The sequence below is a fragment of the Somniosus microcephalus genome, chromosome 3 (assembly GCF_052327205.1).
Source record: "Somniosus microcephalus isolate GS21.2 chromosome 3, FLI_Smic_1.0, whole genome shotgun sequence".
Taxonomy (NCBI): domain Eukaryota; kingdom Metazoa; phylum Chordata; class Chondrichthyes; order Squaliformes; family Somniosidae; genus Somniosus; species Somniosus microcephalus.
In genome coordinates this window covers 260,739,536-260,762,923 of record NC_140989.1, presented here as the reverse complement: position 1 = coordinate 260,762,923, position 23,388 = coordinate 260,739,536, and the positions used below count along the sequence as shown (strand labels likewise).

The 23,388-nt window shown below is 48.9% G+C and overlaps 1 protein-coding gene across 1 annotated transcript in view; it reads right to left on the bottom strand.

Moving 5' to 3' along the window:
- LOC147121874 (complement factor H-like) overlaps positions 1 to 23,388 on the bottom strand; it is a 283,063-nt gene that overhangs the window by 236,182 nt on the left and 23,493 nt on the right. The window contains exon 2 of the mRNA XM_085982391.1: positions 17,525 to 17,701. Coding sequence (XP_085838517.1) covers positions 17,525 to 17,701 — 177 coding nt within the window. The remainder of the gene's footprint in view (positions 1 to 17,524; positions 17,702 to 23,388) is intronic.

The window sequence follows — 23,388 nt, the reverse complement described above, 5'->3', positions numbered from 1 at the left end:
CCTGTAAACTATTGCAACTTATAGTCAAGTATAGGAAAGCTCCAAAAATGCATAGAATTCCACCAACAGCCAAAAAAAATAATCCAGTAACAAATCTGTAACAAGTTCATAATCCCTTTAAATAGCACTGGTGGGGGTTCCTTCATGCTGTTTAATGTCGTGTTCAGCTGTGCGAGATTAAGAGAGGACGTAGGCTGGAGCATGGAGGTCTAAAATGGCAGCGCCGGCATCAAATCAGCATTGTGCCCTGATTGACGTCATGATCTGCCTGCTCTGCATGCTGTCAGCGGTCGTTAGGTGTGCACATGGAAACCCTTTTACAAATATGGCGTCTGGCACACTTCCCTTCGAAAGTGTGCACGAGCATCGCAGGTGCAAATTTTGAACTGTAGTGTATGTACCCATCTACCTTTAAGAGAACTATTGTATGTAACCGTCCACCTTTAAGAGAACTACTTTAGGTGTTGCACTACTTTGTTGGCTTCTGTATACTGTAATACCGACGGTGACCACACCGGTATATAAGTGCTGTGTCAGGAGTTATTGGGCAGATTCGCCCTGACCTTCGAATAGTAAAGTCCTGTTTTAAGTTACTCTTGGAGTCTGTGTATTAATTAACTAAACAACCCACAGACTTTACAGTGGCGACGAGTCCGATCGTACCCTGCAGCAACAATACTTCCGAAGCAGTTAACGAGCGTCGAGAAGAGGCAACCGCCCTCGTCATTCTGCTGGGAGAAAACTCGAGTCTGCAGAGCTGGAAAGGAGGAAGAATTCAGAGACAAAGACTTCCATCAGCAACAGGCACTGACTGTCCCTTCTGCCACGGTGAGGAGTGAGCCAATCAGCATGAGAAGCAAGGCGGCCACGGTGACTGTGAGTAAGGGAAAGTAAAAAGAATAACCGGAGGATAAGGGCGGTGCACTCGACCACGGTCGAGGGGGAAAGGAGCCGGACAGAAGTCGGGTCCAGAGGCGCTGAGACTGGGGCAGCGTGGAGCAAGGAAGCCGCGGTACAGACAGGCTGGGGGACGCAACGGCGTCGTGAGACAGCTAGACCGCGACCGGCGAAAAAGGCCGGGCAGCGACCGAAGCCACGAAGCGCTGCGACCGGGAACGTAGGCGCGGGAAGAGATAAACTCAGCCGCAGCCGGGGAGGGAAGCACCGGACTGCGAGAGGGCTGGGAGGCGCGATTGGGAGCCGAGTGAGCGGGAGAGGCAGAGACTGAGCGAGAGCCAGTCCAGCGGCTGAAACTGTTCTCCGTCAACGGGGTGTACCCAGCGCCGGTTGCCCTGCCGAGAAAAGGGAAAGCACTGAAGCCGACGCGCAGGCTGTGAACCTGAAAGCCAGCGGCCGTCGCCCGTGGGGAAAGTGTACCCCTCCCGCCAGGAGAAGATAAGCGCGGGAAACCGCCATTTTCGCGGGAACCGCCATCTTGGAAAAAAAAAAGAAAATTTAAAGAAATAATTCATGGTGTTATCAGGAAGAGAGGAAGATGCCTAAGCGTGGTAACATCAACGATTTTAATTCTGAGGTAGAAGACTGGGCCACGTATGTGGAACGCATGGAGATCTATTGTGAGGCCAATAAAATAGAAGAAGATGACAAAGCTGTAACCTTGCTAAACTCGATGGGCGCGAAGACATACGAGCTCTTGAAGCATCTACTAGCACCAGCTAAACCGGCGGATCAGACTTTCGATGATATTGTGACTGTTCTGAAGGATCACTTGAACCCCACACCGTTGATGTTGGCGGAACGATTCAAATTCTATGCGAGAACGCAAAGGAAAGACGAAAGCAACGCAGAATACTTGGTCGAACTGCGTAGACTAGCGAAACACTGCCAGTTTGGAGGGAATCTGACAGAGGCGTTGCGAGACAAATTCGTGTGCGGAATGTCGAAGGAAGAAACACAAAAACGACTGCTCGAAGGGAACGATCTTACACTTGAGAAGGCTGTCCTTATTGCTGCATCGAACGAAGCCGCAGCGAAAGGAACGGTGGAAATGCAGCTAAAGGCAGCGGCACTCAGGGTGCAGCAAATTACTTCGGGTACAACGAAATGCTATCGTTGTGGGAAGACAACACACGACCAGAACCAATGCTGGTTTAAAAACCAGGAATGTAGGAAATGTGGCAAGCTCGGTCACATAGCTAAGTTATGCCGGTCAGGAAAGAAGACCAACAATAATGAGTCACCACAAAAGAGGTACAGAAAGGTACATGAGGTAACTAGGAAGAGTCCGGAAGAACAGAATTCGGACTCACACTCCAACTGCAAGGAACTGGATAGTCTGAGAATTCACAATGTGAGTAATGAAGCTGACCGACAAGCTATCTGGATCACACTACAGATTGCAAAAGTCCAAGTGAAAATGGAAGTGGACACCGGATCGGCGTTGACGGTCATGAATAAGCATGATTATAAAAAGTTATTCAAGCATATTCCCCTACGGGATACGGAACTAGTATTGAAGACATACACGGGGCACAAAGTATACCCCATCGGAAAGATAGAAGTCAAGGTGAGATACAAGGACAAAGAGCACCAAAGGATGGACCTGTATGTGTTGCCTGAGGGAGGTCCACCACTTCTGGGACGGGAGTGGATCAGGAAAATAAAGATAGACTGGCATTCACTAAACACCATGACGGTAGATTCCGGAAAGGAAGATGTCAAACCTGAACGGTTGTCCAGAATATTAGACGAAGCTAAAGAGGTATTCCAGCAAGGACTGGGAACACTGCGAGGAATTAAAGCAAAGGTTAAGATTGCAGAACATGCAAGCCCCAAATTTTTCAAAGTCAGATCGGTACCTTACGCGATACGACCTGCTGTGGAGGCAGAACTGGAAGAACTTGAACGATCAGGGGTCCTGTCAAAAGTGGACTGGAGTGAGTGGGCCACGCCCATTGTTCCCGTCATGAAGTCTTCACCAAGTAACAAGCCAGGGGGACCGGGGAAGGTCCGCATCTGCGGAGACTTCAAGATCACAGTGAATCCGATGCTTCACACGGTACAATACCCGCTTCCGCGGATTGAAGATATCTTTGCTTCGTTGGCTGGAGGGAAACACTTCACCAAGATAGACCTGGCACAGGCATACTTACAAATGGAAGTCGAGGAAGAGTCGCGTCAGTACCTCACCATCAACACACACAGAGGCTTGTATCGTTATAATAGACTGGTTTTTGGGGTAGCTTCGGCTCCAGCAATTTGGCAGAGGGCCATGGAGCAGGTATTACAAGGAATTCCAAGCACGCAGTGTTACTTAGACGATATCCTGATTACGGGAGAAGACGAGGAAGAACACCTCACAAATTTGAAACTGGTGCTCACTAGGTTGAAGGAATATGGCCTTCGAGTTAATCGCAAGAAATGTGAGTTCTTCCAAAAACGGATCTCGTACTGCGGTCATGTCATTGACCGAGAGGGGCTGCACAAGTCACCTGACAAGATAGAAGCTGTCGTGAAGGCCCCCGCTCCGGAAAACGTATCACAGTTAAGATCATTCTTGGGGTTGATTAATTATTATCACAAGTTTCTGCCGAATCTATCCACGGTGCTGCATCCGCTGAATGCTCTGTTGCGGAAAGAAGTACCATGGAAGTGGAGTGAGGAATGTAAAAAGGCCTTTCGCAGAAGCAAGGCGTTGATTACCTCTGAAGAAGTGTTGGCTCATTTCAACCCAACGTTACCTCTTCGTCTAGCTTGTGATGCTTCCCCCTATGGAATTGGAGCAGTACTTTCACACAAGTTACCAAATGGCTCGGAAAGGCCAGTGGCATTCGCGTCCCGATCATTGACCTCCGCGGAGCGAAATTATGCTCAAATAGATAGGGAGGCCCTCAGCCTTGTGTGGGGTGTAAAGAAATTCAATCATTACCTGCAGGGCAAGAAGTTCACATTACTGACAGACCACCAGCCGTTGGTGTCCATATTCAACCCTAACAAGGCCGTTTCCACCATGACAGTGCAAAGGTTACAGAGGTGGTCCGTGTTACTTGGGGCACACCAATATGACATCGAATACAAAAGGTCCAAACAGCATGGAAATGCTGATGGGTTATCGCGCTTGCCATTGCCGATAGTAGAAGAAGCGACTACAGTGGACCCGGGAGAGCTGTTCCACTCATCCATAGTGGAATGTCTACCAGTAACAAATTCGATGATCGAAAACGAAACAAGAAATGACCCAACTCTCTCACGAGTCTATGATTTAATGGTGGAGGGATGGCCAGCACAGGGCGAACCAACGCTGCCACCATTTTCGCAGAGAAAAGAACAGCTGTCAGTGTGTCGAGGAACCCTGATGTGTGGATCTAGAGTGGTGATTCCACCCAAACTTCAACAGAAGGTGTTAAAGGAGCTGCACGAGGGACATCTGGGTGGAGTGAAAATGAAGAACCTAGCAAGAGCGTTTGTGTGGTGGCCAGGCATTGATGGGGACATCGAAGAAATCACTAAGAGCTGTCTAGGATGCCAGAAGGTCCAAAACGCGCCACCACAGGCTCCTCTGCATCCATGGGAGTGGCCCTCATCTCCTTGGCAAAGGGTACACATCGACTTTGCTGGTCCATTTATGGACTCAATGTTTCTAATAGCGGTGGATGCGCACTCCAAGTGGCCGGAGGTAATAAAGATGTCCACCACCACCACGGAAAAAACCATGACAGTGTTAAGGACCATGTTTGCTAGGAATGGGCTGCCGGAACAGATCTGTTCTGATAATGGACCGCAATTTGTGTCCGAAGAATTCAAGAAATTCTTAAAGAGCAATGGGGTTAAGCACTACACGTCAGCCCCATACCATCCCGCCTCCAATGGATTGGCTGAAAGGTTTGTCCAGACCTTCAAGAAGGCCATAAAGGCCATGGGTAATGAAGCCATTAACTTACAACATAAGGTGGATAGCTTCTTGTTGGCGTACAGGAATGCAACACATGCGGTCACAAATCAAACTCCCGCCATGATGTTTTTTAATAGACGACTAAGATGCCGGCTGGATTTGCTTAAGCCAAACGTCAGAAGGGACGTAGAGAACCGGCAATTCCAGGGCATGAATGAAAGGCCAACTAGATCTTTTCAGATAGGTCAACAAGTTTTGGCCCGGGACTACCGTACCGAGAAATGGCAGCCTGGAACTATTGGAAAAAGGCTAGGGCCGTTGATGTATACGGTGGACATTGGGGACAGTATAATAAGGCGCCATGTTGACCAGATCATAGGGTCAGCCACAAATGGCCAATCTACTCCACCACCTTACACGGTTAATGTTGAGACAGAGATACCCAGAACACCTACCTCCGATCTGGTAATACTGGAATCAGATGAACCTGACACTGTCCTTCAAGCCGAATCGACCTTGCCAGAAGCACCTGCTACCCCGCCGGGAGTTACGACACCACCGAGGCGTTATCCGGACAGAGTCCGGAAACCTCCAGAGAGACTGAATCTGTGAACTGTCTTGCATAAAGTTGTATATATGTTATAATGTATGTTTAATGGGGAATCAGTATGTTGTAAGCTAAAAAGGGAGGATTGTAGTGTATGTACCCGTCTACCTTTAAGAGAACTATTGTATGTAACCGTCCACCTTTAAGAGAACTGCTTTAGGTGTTGCACTACTTTGTTGGCTTCTGTATACTGTAATATCGACGGTGACCACACCGGTATATAAGTGCTGTGTCAGGAGTTATTGGGCAGATTCGCCCTGACCTTCGAATAGTAAAGTCCTGTTTTAAGTTACTCTTGGAGTCTGTGTATTAATTAACTAAACAACCCACAGACTTTACATGAACTTTAGGAGGTTTCGTAACGCAAAAAAAAACTGAGAGCTACAGTGGCCAATTTAGCCCCCTTAATGTCTTAGCAGGGAAAATTAGCCAGAGATCCTACTCCCAACTTCTATTCAGTGACCCCTATTGGAGGTGCACTTCTTCTGTGCTGTAACCATTCTATGATTCTATAATTCTAAGTGTGGATTTTGCCAAGGACAAGATTTCCAATTACTGATGAGGGTTTCACGTGAGGAATAGCCACTCCAGCAAGGTACCAGAGGATGCACAGCACCCATGGAATGTTATCCAGCAAGGAGCCTTAATTGAAGAAGAGAAGTAAGAAATTGATAGAAGGCGTTTCCAACCAACTTCAGCCAGAAGTGCCGAGTGGATGATCCATATCAGCCTACTCCCGAGGTCCCCACCATCACAGAAGCCAGTCTTCAGCCAATTCGATTCACTCCACGTGATATCAAGAAACAGCTGAGCGCACTGGATACAGCAAAGTTATGGGCCCCGACAACATCCCGGCTATCGTGCTGAAGACTTGTGCTCCAGATCTAGTCGTACCTCTAGCCAAGCTGTTCCAGTACAGCTACAACACTGGCACCTATCCGGCAATGTGGAAAACTGCCCAGGTATGTCCTGTCTACAAAAAGCAGGACAAATCCAACCTGGCCAATTACCGCCCCATCAGTCTACTCTCAATCATCAGCAAAGTGATGGAAGGTGTCATCGACAGTGCTATCAAGCGGCACTTACTCACCAATAACCTGCTCACTGATGCCCAGTTTGGGTTCTGCCAAGACCATTCTGCTCCCGACCTCATTACAGCCTTGGTACAAACATGGACAAAGGAGCTGAATTCCAGAGTCATAGAGTCATAGAGTCATAGAGTTTTACAGCACAGAAAGAGGCCCTTTGGCCCATCGTGTCTGCGCCGCCCATCCATCCCTGTCCAGTCTAATCCCATTTTCCAGCATTTGGTCCATAGCCTTGTATGCAATGGCATTTCAAGTGCTCATCCAAATGCTTCTTGAATGTTGTGAGGGTTCCTGCCTCCACCACCCTTTCAGGCATTGAGTTCCACATTCCAACCACCCTCTGGGTGAAAAAGTTCCTCCTCAAATCCCCTCTAAATCTCCTGCCCCTTACCCTGAATCTATGCCCCCTTGTTATTGACCCCCCCATTAAGGGGAAAAGTTCCTCTTTATCTACCCTATCTATGCCCCTCATTATTTTGTACACCTCAATCAGGTCCCCCCTCGGCCTTCTCTGCTCCAAGGAAAACAACTCCAGCCTGTCCAGCCTCTCTTCATAGCTGAGGCGCTCCATCCCAGGTAACATCCTGGTGAATCTTCTCTGCACCCTCTCCAAAGCAATCACATCCTTCCTATAGTGAGGCGACCAGAACTGCACACAGTACTCCAGCTGTGGCCTCACCAGCGTTTTGTACAGCTCCATCATAACCTCCCTGCTCTTATATTCTATGCCTCAGCTAATGAAGGCAAGTATCCCATATGCCTTTTTAACCACCTTATCTACCTGCTCCGCTGCCTTCAGGGATCTATGTACATGTACACCAAGGTCCCTCTGACCCTCTGTACTTCCTAGGGTCCTACCACTCATTGTGTATTCCCTTGCCTTATTTGTCCGTCCAAAATGCATCACCTCGCACTTTTCAGGGTTAAATTCCATTTGCCACTTTTCCGCCCATCTGACCAACCCGTTTATATCGTCCTGTAGCCGGAGGCTTTCCTCCTCGCAATTTACCACCCCACCAATTTTCGTGTCATCTGCGAACTTACTGATAATACCTTTTACATTCTCATCCAAATCATTTATGTAGATCACAAACAATAAGGGACCCAGCACCGATCCCTGAGGTACCCCACTGGACACAGGCTTCCAGTCACAAAAGCAACCTTCGACCATCACCCTCTGCCTCCTGCCACTCAGCCAGTTTAGGATCCAACGCGCCAAGGCACCCTGGATCCCATGGGCTCTTACCTTCTTGACCAGTCTCCTATGCGGGACTTTGTCAAACGCTTTACTGAAGTCCATGTAAACCACATCCACAGCATTTCCCTCATCCACCCCACTAGTCACCCCCTCGAAAAATTCGATCAGATTTGTTAGACATGATTTACCCTTGACAAAGCCATGCTGACTATCCCCGATTAATCCTTGCCTCTCCAAGTGGAGATTAATTTTGTCCCTCAGAATTTTTTCCAATAATTTCCCCACCACAGATGTTAGACTCACTGGCCTGTAATTCCCTGGTTTATCCCTGCTACCCTTCTTGAATAATGGTACTACGTTAGCTGTTCTCCAGTCCTCTGGTACATCCCCTGTGGCCAGAGAGGTTCTGAAAATTAGTGTCAGAGCCCCTGCAATCTCCTCCCTTGCCTCCCACAGCAGCCTGGGATACATCTCGTCCGGGCCTGGGGATTTATCCACTTTTTGGCCCGCTAAAACCGCTAGCACCTCCTCCCTCTCGATGCTAATATGTTCAAGTATGTCACAGTCCCCTTGCCCGATTTCTATGTCTGCATCGTCTTTCTCCATAGTGAACACAGATGCAAAAAATTCATTTAAAACCCCGCCTACATCCTCTGGCTCTACACACAGATTGCCACTTTGGTCCCTAATGGGCCCTACCCTTTCCCTGGTTATCCTCTTGCCCTTAATATACTTATAAAACATCTTAGGATTTTCCTTTATTTTGCTCGCCAGTGTTATTTCATGGCCCCTCCTCGTCCTCCTAATTTCTTTTTTAAGTATGCCCCTGCACTTTTTATACTCCTCTGGGGCTTCTTCTGTCTTTCGTCTTTTGTAACTGCCAAAAGCCCCCCTTTTATTTCTAATGCATTTTTGTATATCCCTTGTCATCCAAGGTTCCCTTTGCTTGTTGGTCCCACCCTTGACCTTTACAGGAACATGTTGGCGTTGTACTCTCTCTATTTCCCTTCTGAAAGTCTCCCACTGTTTTGATGTGGATTTTCCTATAAGCAGCTGCTCCCAGTCCACTTTGGCCAGATCCTGCCTTATCATATTAAAATCGGCCTTCCCCCAATTTAGAATCCTTATTTCCGGGCCGTCTTTGTCTTTTTCCATGACCACCTTAAAACTCACCGAATTATGGTCACTGTCGCCAAAATGCTCTCCTACTGACACTTCCACCACTTGCCCGGCTACATTCCCCAGAATTAGGTCCAGTACCGCCCCCTCTCTTGTAGGACTTTCTACATGTTGGCTCAAAAAGCTCTCCTGGATGCACTTTAAGAATTCTGCACCCTCTAAGCCTTTCACACTCTGACTGTCCCAATTTATATTGGGGAAGTTGAAATCCCCCACTATTATTACCCTATTATTTTCGCACTTCTCTGAGATTTGCCTACATATCTGTTCCTCTATCTCCCCCTGACTGTTTGGGGGCCTATAGTACGCTCCCAGCAAAGTGCTTGCCCCCTTTTTGTTTTTAAGTTCTACCCATATGGCCTCATTAGAGGAACCCGCTAATATATCATCCCTCCTTACAGCAGTAATTGACTCCTTAATTAATATTGCAACACCCCCTCCCCTTTTACACCCCCCTCTGTCTCGCCTGAAGATTCTATACCCCGGAATATTGAGCTGCCAGTCCTGACCCTCCCTCAACCATGTCTCCGTGATAGCAACAATATCGTACTCCCATGTGTTCAACAACAACTTCAGTTCATCCACCTTATTTGCAAGACTCCTTGCATTAAAATAAATGCCTTCCAGCCCTGCCATATTCTCTTTTGCCTTCACATATCTGCTCTGCCTTCCCAGCTGACTTGTTTTTCCCTCTGTATTTGGCCGTAAATCACCCCCTACTATAGCTCCACTCTGTACCCCAACCCCCTGCCAAGTTAGTTTAAACCCTCCCCAGCAGTGCTAGCAAACCTCCCCGCAAGGATATTGGTTCCCCCCTGGTTCAGGTGTAAACCGTCCGACTTGTACAAGTCCGACCTTTCCCAGAAGCAGACCCAGTGATCCAGGAAACTAAAGCCCTCCCCCCTGCACCATCCCTTTAGCCACGCATTCATCTGTTCTATCTTCCTATTCCTATACTTACTAGCACGTGGCACCGGGAGTAATCCAGAGATTACAACCTTTGAGGTCCTGCTCCTTAATCCTTCACCTAGCTCCCTAAATTCTTGCTGCAGGACCTCATCCCTCTTTTTACCTATGTCGTTGGTACCAATGTGGACCACGACCACTGGCTGTTCTCCCTCCCCCTCCAGAATGCCCTGCAGCCGCTCAGTGACATCCTTGACCCTGGCACCAGGGAGGCAACAAACCATCCTGGATTCACGTCTACGGCCACAGAAACGCCTATCTGTTCCCCTTACTATAGAATCCCCTACCACTATTGCTCTCCCACTCTTTTTCCCCCCTTCCTGGGCAGAGCTGAGGTGAGAGTGACTGCCCTTGACATCAAGGCTGCATTTAACCAATTTAACCGAGTCTGGCATCAAGGAGCCCTAGTAAAACTGAAGTCAATGGGAATCGGAGGGAAAACTTTCCACTGTGTAAAGTCCGCGCCTCAATAATACACGGACTTCGGGAGAACAGTTTAACAGGTACTTTACTGAACAGGAGGCAGCTTGAAACTGAAACTACAGAAGCCTGCTAGGGCCTTTTATACAGGGGTGGTCACTGCCGGTACTGCAGTCTAAGACCAGTTATTCCCTTAAAGATACATACACAACAATTCCTCCCCTTTTAGATAAACAGTACATAACATTCATTTAACAACTAAATAATAACTAATTACAATTACAATTTTCTCAGTAATATATACATCAACTGAAATAGTCATTTATAAGTTCAGTCTTTGAGGAGGCTTCCTGATCCGGATTGGATAGCGCCTTTCTCGAGTATCCTGTTCTGGCGGTGGAGTCAATTCGGGCTCATTGTCATTGGTTCGTTCGTCAGCTTCCAATACCCCTGCTTCTGAGGTAGACGCAATCTGTACTTCGGGCTCATTACCAGGTGCACATGCTTGTGGTACAGGTTTGGCTTGTTCCTGTGACTCTAGAATCTAGTCAGCATGGCGTCTCACGATGCTCTCTCCAACGTCCATTGTGTACATTAGTGGTCCCTGCTGTGTGCATATCGTGCCTGGCTGCCATTTTTCTGTTCGGTAGTCGCGGGCCAAGACTGGTTGCCCTATCTTGAAGCTCCTGGTTGGCTTCTCATTTATGTGCTGGAACTGCTTATCTTCAACATCTCGTCTTATGTTTGGTTTGAGCAAATCCAACCGACATCTTAGTCTCTGGTTGAAAAACAGTACGGCTGGAGTTTGGTTGGTTGCTGCATGTGTCGCATTCCGGTAAGCAAACAGGAAGTTATCCACCTTGTGTTGCAGTGGTATGTCGTCATTATACATTGCCTTTATGGCCTTTTTAAAGGTCTGAACAAACCTCTCAGCCAATCCATTTGTGGCTGGATGATATGGGGCAGATGTGTAATGTTTCACCCCATTATTCTTCAGGAACCTCCGGAAATCCTCAGACACAAACTGTGGGCCATTGTCAGAACAGATCTGTTCTGGCAACCCATTCCTGGTGAAGATGGTCCTTAGGACTGCAATAGTTTTCTCCGTGGTGGTGGAGGACATTTTAATGACCTCTGGCCATTTCGAATGGGCGTCCACAGCGATTAGAAACATTGAGTCCATAAATGGACCAGCAAAATCAATGTGTACCCATTGCCATGGAGATGAGGCCCACTCTCATGGATGTTGCAGGGCCTGTGGTGGAGCGTTTTGGACCTTCTGGCATCCTGTGCATCTCTTCGTCATATCCTCGATTTCTTTATCGATTCCCGGCCACCACACAAACGCCCTGGCTAGGCTCTTCATTTTTACCCCTCCCAGATGACCCTCGTGAAGCTCATTGAGTACTCTATCTCTCAACTTGGGTGGAATTACCACTCAGGATCCACACATCAAGGTTCCCCGGCACACTGACAGCTGTTCCCTCCTTGGCGAGAATGCTGGCAACAGTGAGTCACCATATGCTGGCCATCCCTTCACCGTCAAATCATAGACCCGAGAGAGTGTCGGGTCATTTCGGGTTTTCTTCTCAATGCTTGCGTTTGTAACAGGCAAACATTCGACTATGGTCGCATGGAATATCTCCACCGGGTCCACTGCAGGTGCTTCTTCCGCCGTAGGCAACGGTAGGTGCGACAGCCCATCAGCGTTTGCATGTTGTTTCGTACCTTTGTACTCTATGTCATACTGATGTGCCTTAGAAAAAGTGACCATCTTTGCAGCCGTTGCGCCATCATCACCGGAACGCCCTTCTTTGGGTTAAAAATTGAGACCAGGGGTTGATGATCAGTCAGTAGGGTGAATTTCTGCCTGTGCAGATAGTGATTGAACTTCTTCACCCCCCACAGCAGGCTGAGGGCCTCCCTGTCAATCTGGGCGTAGTTACGCTCGGCTGAGGTTAGCGAGCGCGACGCAAAGGCTATTGGCCTCTCTGAACCATCACCGAATTTGTGTGACAGCACCGCTCCAATGCCGTAAGGTGACGCATCACATGCCAACCGAATCGGTAGTGTTGGGTTGTAGTGGGCCAATACTTCTTTTGAAGTGATTTGGCATTTACATTCCTGAAAGGCACGCTTACACTCATCACTCCATTTCCATGTTACACCAGTTTGAAGGAGGGCGTTCAGTGGGTGCAGAATTGTAGATAAATTCGGCAAGAACTTATGGTAGTAGTTCACCAACCCGAGGAACGACCTCAGTTGCGACACATTTTCTGGTGCTGGAGCCTTGACTACAGCCTCAATCTTGTCCGGCGACTTATGCAACCCTTCCTCATCAATCATGTGACCACAATACGAGATTTGTCTCCTGAAGAACTCGCATTTGGGATGGTTGGCTCGTAGCCCATATTCCTGCAATCTCGTGAGCACCTGTTCCAGGTTGGCAAGGTGTTCATTGTCATTTTCGCCCGTAACCAGGATGTCGTCCAAATAACACTGGGTCCCCGGGATCCCTTGCAGGACTTGTTCCATTGCCCTCTGCCACATAGCCAGGGCCGATGCTACCCCAAATACCAGTCGATTGTACTGGTAAAGGCCTTTGTGAGTGTTTATCGTGAGGTATTTCCTAGATGCTTCTTCCACCTCCATTTGTAGATACGCTTGAGCCAGGTCAATCTTTGTAAAATGTTTCCCTCCAGATAGTGAGGCGAAAATATATTCTATCCGCGGAAGCGGATACTGTACTGTGTGCAGGACTGGGTTCACAGTCACCTTGAAGTCCCCACAGATGCAAACCTTCCTTGGCTCCCCAGGCGTGCTGCTCACTGCTTTCTTCATTACAGGAACGATGGGTGTGGCCCACTCGCTCCAGTCCACCTTAGACAGCACCCCCAAACGCTCCAGACTCTCCAGTTCAGCTTCCACAGCTGGGCCTTGAACAATTTTGGGGTTGCCTTATCCTCAATCTTTATGGTTGCCTTTACTCCTTTTAGAGGCCCAAGTCCTTGTTGGAACACCTCTTCCGCGTCAGATAGAATTTGTGACAGACGTCCAGGTGCGACGTCATCATCTTTTTTGTCAGTCACAGTTAGTGCCAGAATGGAATGCCAATCCAATTGTAGTCTTCGGATCCATTCACGTCCCAATAATGGTGGTCCTCCATCTCGTAGTATATACATGTATAGTTTCTGTGTTTCCTTTCCGTTATATTCAACTGGCACCCTTATTTTTCCTCTGGGGTAGACCTTTTGCCCCGTGTATGTCTTCAATACAATGGACGTGTCCTTTAAGGGTATGTGTGAGAATAGCCGCTCATAGTCTCGTCGATTCATGACAGTTAGGGCTGATCCTGTGTCCAATTCCATCTTCACTGGGGACCCTGCTATCATGAGGGTGACCCAAATGGTTCGGTGATCTTCTTTTGTGATCACGTTGTGTAACTTTAAACAACTTAGTCACCTGCTCCCGGAGTCCTTATCACTCTCCTGATCTTCTGAACTACTATCTGTCAGTTTCTTTACTTTCCTGTACTGTTCCTTAGTAGTTCTTGTCGTGTTGGTCTTCTTTCCCGACCTGCAGACTCTTGCTGTATGTCCCATTTTCCCGCATTGCCTGCATATTTTGTCTTTAAACCAGCAGTCCTTCTGCTCATGGGTTGTTCTGCCGCAGCGATAGCACTTTTTGGCTCCATACGCCATTTCGTTAGCGCTGTATTCTTGTGGTTTCTGTTGTATTTCCGCAGCTCCCCGTGCTGCTGCTTCATAGGATACTGCCACGCTGAAAGCCTGTTCTAGCATCAGGTCCTTTTTTGAAAGTAGTCGTTTCTGGGTTCCTTCACTCTGGAGCCCGCAGACAAACTTATCCCGTAAGGTGTCTGCCAGTCCTGCTCCGAACTGGCAGTGCTTCGATAACTTGCGTAGTTCCGTAAGATAGTCAGCATTGCTCTCATCTTTGTGCTGGTTTCTTTTATGGAACTTGAATCTTTCTGCTATCAGCAGTGGTGTAGGGCTTAGATGTTCCTGTAAGATATGAACAATCTCCTCAAAACTTTTCTCCATTGGTTTAGCTGGGGTAATTAAATTCCGCAATAGGCCGTACGTACTCGCACCCATCAGATTTAATAATACCGACGCCCTCTTTCCATCAGCCACCTCATTTGCCTTGCAGTACACTTCAATTCTTTTTGCATACGTGGTCCAGTCTTCTACTTCGTTGCCGAAAGCAGTGATACTGCGACTTTTCGGCATCTTGGGCGATTTTAAATGGCGCCTCCCGCGCTTTTGCTTCTTCCCCAATGGAATAAAATGGCGCCTCCCGCGCTTTTGCTTCTTCCCCAACAGGATAAAATGGCGCCTCCCGCGCTTTTGCTTCTTCCCCTTACTGCCACGCTGCGCCTAGCATTCTACGGGGTAATGGCGGTGACCCGCAGCTTCGGCGCGTCTCGCTTTCCTTCCCCCCCCCATTTAGTTTCTCTCCGCTGTCCTGTTCTCGAGCACCGACCGCGCCCTGTGCGCTCCACCCTCTCTCTCTTGTTTTCTTTTCCCGGCGATGCTGCGCGGCCCGATTTGTAGAGCCGCTCGATCGAGCTTGAGCCCGCCACAGTCCGGAAGGGTCAGCGCGCTACCTGCTACCAGCACGATTCGCTGGAACCACAGTCTCTCCCGCAATTCTCCAAACACCGATGGATTCTTCGGGCGGTTGCCCTCAGTCGACGCCCGTTGCTCAGACTACGACCTTCCAGGACCTTCCTTTCAGTTGAGATCCCCGTGAGATGATGCCACACTGCAGGTGAGTTCGAACTTACTCGTCGCCAATGTAAAGTCCGCGCCTCAATAATACACGGACTTCGGGAGAACAGTTTAACAGGTACTTTACTGAACAGGAGGCAGCTTGAAACTGAAACTACAGAAGCCTGCTGGGGCCTTTTATACAGGGGTGGTCACTGCCGGTACTGCAGTCTAAGAGCAGTTATTCCCTTAAAGGTACGTACACAACACACTGGCTGGAGTCACATCTAGCGCAAAGGAAGATGGTTGTGGTGGTTGAAGGTCAGTCAGCACAGCCCCAGGACATTGATGCAGGAGTTCCTCAGGGCAGTGTCTTAGGCCCAACCATCTTCAGCTGCTTCATCAATGACCTTCCCTCCAACATAAGGTCAGAAATGGGGATGTTCACTGATGACTGTACAGTGTTCAGCACCATTCGCAGCTTCACAGAAAATGAAGCAGTCCATGCCCGCATGCAACAAGACCTGGACGACGTTCAGGCTTGGGCTGATAAGTGGCAGGTAACATTCACGCCACAGAAGTGCCAGGCAATGACTATCTCTAATAAGCGAGAGTCTAACCACCTCCCTTGACATTCAATGGCATTACCATCACCGAATCCCCCACCATCAACATCCTGGGGGTCACCATTAACCAGAAACTTAACTGGACCAGCCACATAAATACTGTGGCAACAAGAGCAGGTCAGAGGCTAGGTATTCTGCGGCGAGTGTCTCACCTCCTGACTCCCCAAAGCCTTTCCACCATCTACAAGGCACAAGTAAGGAGTGTGATGGAATACTCTCCACTTGCTTGGATGAGTGCAGCTCCAACAACACTCAAGAAGCTCGACACCATCAAGGACAATGCAGCCCGCTTGATTGGCACCCCATCCACCACCTTAAACATTCACTCCCTCCACCACCGGCGTACCATGGCTGCAGTGTGTACCATCTACAAGGTGCACTGCAGCAACTCACCAAGGCTTCTTCGCAGCACCTCCCAAACCCGCAACCTTTTCCCCCTAGACAGACAAGGACAGCAGGCATATAGGAACACCACCTGCAAGTTCCCCTCCAAGTCACACACCATCCTGACTTAGAAGTATATCGCCGATCCTTCATCGTCGCTGGGTCAAAATCCTGGAACTCCCTACCTAACAGCACTGTGGGAGTACCTTCACCACACAGACTGCAGCGGTTTAAGAAGGCGGTTCACCACCACCTTCTCAAGGGCAACTAGGGATGGGCAATAAATGCTGGCATTGCCAGCGACGCCCTGATCCCATAAACAAATTTTAAAAAACAGTCTACTGAGTTGATGACACATAATAATTCTAATCATGTCAGGTAAAGATTTTCACAGAGAGCTCGTTACAAGGACATAACACGGAATAGGCCTTTGAGTGGGCATAGCTTGGCCTGATATGGGGTTGAATAAGGAGCCTCATGGCAAACAAACTGTCCAGGAGAAGGTTGTAAGGTGTCCAAACAAGAGATAAGCAGAGGAATAATCTCATGAAACTGGGAGGGGTTTGCTGTAGCTACCTATTCCTCTGTAATTGGACAATTGAATGGGTTAAAGTGATAAGGTATATAAACGGGCAGCCGAAAGGGAAAAATAGGCAGAAAGGAGAAGAGCTTCCCTGAGGTGGATTCATGCTAGCTTCGGCTTAACACCCTTGTCAAGCTCAACCTCTGAGGTGGATTCATGCTAGCTTAGGCTTAACACCTCCACCAGCTCGGGAGACGATCAAAGAGGAAGAGACCACTGCCGCAGGCTGCAGGGATCCATCCGAGACCACCATTCTGCCTCAACGTCCGTCCGTTCTCATCTGTTAAGGGTTGTATGTCTACTATGTCTATCCTGATTGCGTGTTGTATTTGATTATATTTGAACTGCCGCTCCTTAATAAAATGACCTAAGACTCCTAAGACCCTTTGGGTAACCTGTGTGTGACCTGTGATCCAAATCTTACAAACCTCTAGTGCCAAGAACTTATGCGCCCACTCCCTCGGTCCCTGAGCCATCCAGCAACATGCTGCTGTGAGCCATCCAGAGCACTCCACACCTTCAGTAGAAGTGGGTGCAAGGAGCCCACTTATACTGCTCCATAACAATTGTGTCTAATCAGCACTTAAGTGTAAAATCTGCAGGTTTCTGGTTCAGCACCTCCAGGCAAGTTCAAATTAGGACCAAAATTCTGTGCTAAAACTAGACTTTGCAACAGACGTGTCTTATTAGCACAGCACCCATTAGCGCCTATTTTGACCCTTAGAATTACACAAAAGCACCATTCCCAATTTTATAATCCTCGTCAACAAAGCTCATTTAAATGATCAACCATGGAAAGTACTATTATATTTTGTAATAAAGGATGTTTTAAATGGAATAATGAATTAAAATTAGGTTATGCATAAAAGGGACTGCTATAGCTTCACTTACGTTTGCAATGAAATTGTAAATGTGTCTTTTTCCATTCTCCATTATCACACATGTACCGTAAACGACCCACATATCCTACTTCGCAGTTGTAATTCACTTGAGTTCCATGAGGATAAGATTCAGCGGTGGATGTTAACGTAGCCCGTGCATTTTCCAAATTTGGAGGTGGTCCACAGTCTAAAGTAAGAAATAACAAATTCAATGTTATTACTGATTGTATAAAAACTGGTATAGAATTGACTGGTTAATAGTAAAGTATTTCTTCTAAATTAATGTCTGCACTAATTCATAAAAAGATAGCGGGGTGGATTTTAACCCTACCCGCCCGTCAGAAACCAGGCAGGTAAACATTTGAATCCATTGGGGGGCTTACCAAAGTCCTGCCCAGATCCTGCTGTTTCCAATTTGTACTGAACCTTCTGGACAGTTGGCTAACTCGCCCACCCAAAACTGGCGTATCCTTTTTCAAATTTTGAAATTTGCAGATTTATATTTGCGTCCAATGATGTCATTGGTCCCGGCTGCATTTTTAACCCCAGCATGGGTGGGGAAGCCGCTGTGGCTTCCCCACCTAGGCTGTACCAGGTCAGAAGAGGATTGGGAGGTGAAGAGGCCCTGAAAGGTCCATCTTTCACTTCTCTTCGTGGGGTCAGGAGGAGCAAGAGTGCTCTCCCCGACCCCACAAGGAAAGTTTACAGCCTTTCCTGTCCTGGATTCTTTCCTCCTGCAAAACCCGCATGGAACCCCCTTCCCCATACTTACCTTCATGCTGGTGGGCGGTGGGGGATGGGGGGGGAGGCATGGACTGCCCAATTTCCCACAGGCTGGCAGCCACTTCTTGCCGGCAGCATGGTAATGAGGCATGGTGGTTAAAATTGCTCCAGCCTCATGCTGCTGCCAGTCAGGTCAGAAACTAACTTTCGCCTGCAGATTCTGTCCAGAAACCTGCTGGGAGTTAAAATTATGTTATTACATAATAATATTGTACATAACCTTTGATCTGCTTTACGGAACTACATTACCAAAAATACATAAAACAAGTAAAGGGTAACCTTTGGTTCCCTCAATTTCCCCATCCTCTTACAATCTACAACCTATTAAAGTCAAAGCTTGGCATCATTAACCACTACCTCCCAACTTACCTCATCTTCTCTTCCGCTGTTTTCAATTTAAGAGTGGTTATTGATCAGAAAGTATCTGGTCAGTTGTGAGGCAGTTATTAATATAGAAACTTGGGTTTTGGGCCATATCTGGGAGACACTACCAGAAGTCAGAAGAAGTTATACTGACACTGTACAGTTTGATGGTGAACCAATTTTGGAGTATGGCGTTGCAGGTTTAATCACCTTATCTCAAAAACTGTTTTGGTGCAGCAAAGAATTGTCAAGATGATTTTAGGCCTAAGAGGAGTAATTCATAAAGAAAAGTCAATAGCTTATTTTCACTGGAGGAAAGCAGCCTAAGAAGACAGATTATGCAGATCTTCCCAATAAATGAAAGCCATAAATGAAGAGGAAGTAAATGAGCTATTTCTGTTGTATAACAGACATTAGTCCTGAAGTCAGGGGGCTATTACCGCAACTGGGACCTACAGCAGTGGTCAAGTTGCCTCCCCAGATTTGGCCATTCCACAGAGAGGTGTCCAGGGCATGGGAATGACCTGAACCTAGAAATATGGGCAGATTCATGTCAGTTCAGATGAAGTGCATTTGAGGGTGCATGCCACATCACTTACGTTCAGACAAAGGGGAAAGAAAAAAATTGGCCCCTATATTTTGTACTTCTACCCCCGCAGGAATAATGGAAGGAATTGGAAGGCAGATTATTGTAGGGGGGTGGTGTGGTTGGCGCGTGCGCCAAGTCAGTTATGCCCCTGACTGTTTGTGAGTGGTTCGAATCGCTCCCATGCCACTGGGTTCTAGACACCGGACTTAGGTACAGGCAGCGGTACAGAGAAGACTCGAGTAGACAGGTGGTTTGGATGTAAGCAAAACCAAGATTTTATTGAAATAGAAATTAACACAGCCTTATGAGAAGTTACTAGTATAAAATTACAGGCAAATACAAAATAACTATACTTATACTGAATTTGGATGATCAGCCATGATCTCATTGAATGGCGGAGCAGGCTCGAGGGGCCGAATGGCCTACTCCTGCTCCTTTCTTCTATGTTTCTATGTTTCTATGAATGTAGGGGTAGCGTTAACCCCGGACCTTAAGACGGTCCAAGCCCAAGACCCCGTCCTCAAAGCAGTCCTCAGCGCTGTAGCTGAGGGAAAGGGAGTAGAGGGTCCGTACAGCACAGCGACCCTTTCCGTTAAAGAGGGTATGCTGTTCCGGGGGGAACAATGGGTTGTGCCGCAGCAGCACCGGAGGGAATTCCTTCAACTGGCCCATGAGGGTCCAGGAGTGGGACACCCTGGGCCTGAGACCACCTGGCAGCAGGTGGAACAGGTGGGATGGTGGCCAGGACTCAGGGACGATGTCTGCGAGTTCTGTGCAGGCTGTCTTGTGTGCGCTGTGAATAACCCCGACCCCCACAAAAGGAAGGTACCTATGGGACACATCAGGAGGGTCGAGGGACCATGGCAGTCGATACAAGTCGACTACATCGGGCCCCTGCCCACCACCCAGGGAGGCTATAAGTACTGCCTAGTCCTGGTGGATGTGTTTACCAAATGGGTAGAGGCCTTTCCCTGCAGAACAGCCACAGCTCTGGGTACTGCCAGGAACCTGGTCCGGGAAGTGTTCTTGCGGTGGGGACTACCACAGTATGTGGAGTCCGACCAAGGGAGTCACTTCACCGGACAGGTGATGCAGAACACCTTTATGCTGTTAGGCATTGAGGGGAAATGGCATGTGGCCCACAACCCCCAGTCATCCGGGATTGTAGAACGTATGAATCGGACCCTAAAGGAAAGGTTAAGGAAGGAGACGGTTGACTCGCCCCGTAAGTGGGCCGAAGTCCTACCGTTGGTTTTGATGGGGATCCGGGCCAGCCAGTCTAAAAGCACGGGGTATTCCCCGTACGAGCTGGTGACTGGCAGGGTTATGTGGACCCCCACCCATGTACTAGCCCCGGTGCTCACGGAGGGTCAGCTCAGGGAGGTAAACCGGGACAGGTTCGCCCGAAACCTCTTTGAGCACCTGAAGCAGGTCCACGAGCAGGCGGCTGGGAACATGGGAAGGCAGCATCGGAGTAACCGATTGCTGCTCGAACCGAGAAAGCACCACGAGTGGGAGGTAGGAGATCAGGTCATGGTGAGAAACTAAAGATCCTCAGCCTGCAGCAGGAGCGAGTTCACAGACTGCCCAGGCAGGCGCTGTGGCTTGCTTGAAGGGAGGGGCCATCCTGCCCATCGATTGGGACACTCCCCCACTCTTCTGGGATCCAGGCGAGGGGGAGGGACCCGAGGGTGAAAACCCCGCCCCTAACCCAGGTGTAGAGAGGGAGGGACCTGAGGTCGAAAACCCCGCCCCAGACCCAGCCATGGGACCTGGGGGCGGAGACTCTCAGCTCGCAGCAGCAGGCTGCGAAGAGTTACCTGCCCCTAGCCCAGGTTCGGAAGAGGTCAAGCCTGAGGGAGCAGCGGTTCGGGTTAAAGGCCCATTGGCCAAGAAAGCCCCACCCGCCAAAGTCCCTAGAAGGTCCCCACGGATGCCCCAGCCGAGAAAGCCATGGTCACCAGCTCTCCAGTTACCTAAGGCCGCCCCTCGAGTAAGGTGGAGGTCCAAAGACAGAGGTCCTCAGCCAGCAGCCATGGGCTGCGAGGGACCAACAGTGCAGGACGGTGCGGCCACGCCGGAGATAGCGGCGAGCCGCAGTCCAACCAGGGATTAGCCTGGCCGCCCGGAGACGGGCGGTGGATGTATATAGTTTTAGTTTAAGTTTTGCTTATTGTTAAGTTTAATTATTTAGCTTAAGTTTGGGTGTTTAGTTTAAGTTAAACAAGGTGATGGGTAGTTTTAAGTAAGGAATCTGCTAAGAGTGTATATATTGGGGTCGAGGTGCGGGACCCGACCATGCTTCACCAAACCAGAGAATCTCTTGGGGACCTGGCTACATGTTTTTGTATCTTTTTGCAGAAAGACTTTCAGGATGGAGGGGATCGTGATCCTATTCGCCCTGATGGGGATGAGCGTCGGAAGACGAGGCGATGCGCAAGATTCCCACATCTACGGGTGCTTGGGAGACAAGGCGCCTATAGCGACCAACGGAAGCAGTGAGCGGGATGCGGAGAAGACCGCCGTCTACATCCATGAGGGAAGGTGGCCAGGATGGCTGGGGTCCAATTCGTCTCAGTACTCCAGCCAAACCAGATTCACGTATGGGTAGACCTCACTCCTGTGCCCCAGGGTACGGGTCGTTACCACGAGGGTCAGCGTCACCGTTGGAAAGCGAATATGTTTAACGTGTAAAGGACACATTCCTCTGGACAGGTGGTGGTGGCTCAGAAAGCTGAGCAAAGATATCAGGAACCCTGAATTCGAGTGGGAACAGTTGGGGAACAATACCTACCGGACGATTACAGGGACTCACGGAGGATTAAGTGTGTGTTGGGACAAGTGGTGGGAACCGGACCAAGGGATTTATATCTGCATGTGGGGGCCAGCGGAGGTCTGCCCCGCAGGCATATCCATCATTTTCCACCGGCAGTGGCACGACACCGGGAAGGGGATGAGGTGGGATGCCAGCCGGAAGGTGTGCGCAGTCCCATTCTCCCCGATCCCAGTCAATGCCACTGATCTTGTAACCCGCCCCCGTAAGCCCCTGCCCACGGCACAGGCAGCGAGGTTATCCAGGGAAGGGTGCCCCACCACCACCAAGGGACCAGGGAATGGGTTGGTACTAGTACCTACCGATCAGATGCTGTACCGGGGGTACACTATGCAGTAGCCTCCGTGATTTTAAATCTCACCAAGGTACATTTGCCGGAGTGGTGTCCCAAAGAAACAGAGCAGCTATACCAAGCCCTATTAAAGGACATGTTCAAGAAGTTCTATGAGTTCGATTTCGCCCATGTCGACAAAACCGAACTGTGCACCACAAACTGAGAGTTTTTGGGTAATGCAGGGAGACAAAGAAGGGGAGTATGGAATGATGTTTTTACTGCATTTAATACTGGGTCCTCTGTCATCAACAGTTTGGATGACATAGAGCTGCAGACCCAGATAAATGGCTTAAAAACACAGTTAAAGAAAATATTACTGGATGAGAACAAGGTAGTGGGCTTGGAGTTGCATGAGGACCAGGCCATGACGGTCCATTTAAAGGAAATTATAGCCGAGTTGGAAAAGCATGCAAAGACGGTAAATGCTCTCATAAGGGAGGACAGAAATGCTTCTGACCAGGCTGCGCAGAATGAGGTGTGCGTGCTATATGGAGCGTGGTTGCTGGGCGAAGGCCGCAATAATCTGGAGGATTTAAAACAGGGTTTAGTCCCCTCCTGGATTAGCAACAAGCAACTCGCAGCCCTCCACCCGTTTGAGAACGCATTAAGCCCATGCCAACTCCGGCTAGCTTCTGAAGCCTACCCAGTCCCTGTGGATTGTGGACGGTCCAACCACACAATCATGGGAGTAGTAGTTAGTGTGCCGGTCATGGGTAGGACAGCCCGACCCGCGCCAGTATACAGGGTTGAGAACATTGGAGTCATTCAAGGGGGTGCACACATTCGTTTCACAGCGGTCCCGCCTTACGTCATAAAGTGGGAGCACGCTATGACAGGTACTGACCTCTCAGGGTGCTGGAGCTGGGGAGCACACATAATCCTGTGTCCCCAGCACTTGAATGCCTATTCAAAACCACAGTGTGGGTTCAGAGCTGCTGGTGCAAAACCTATACATTGCACCATGGAGGCAAT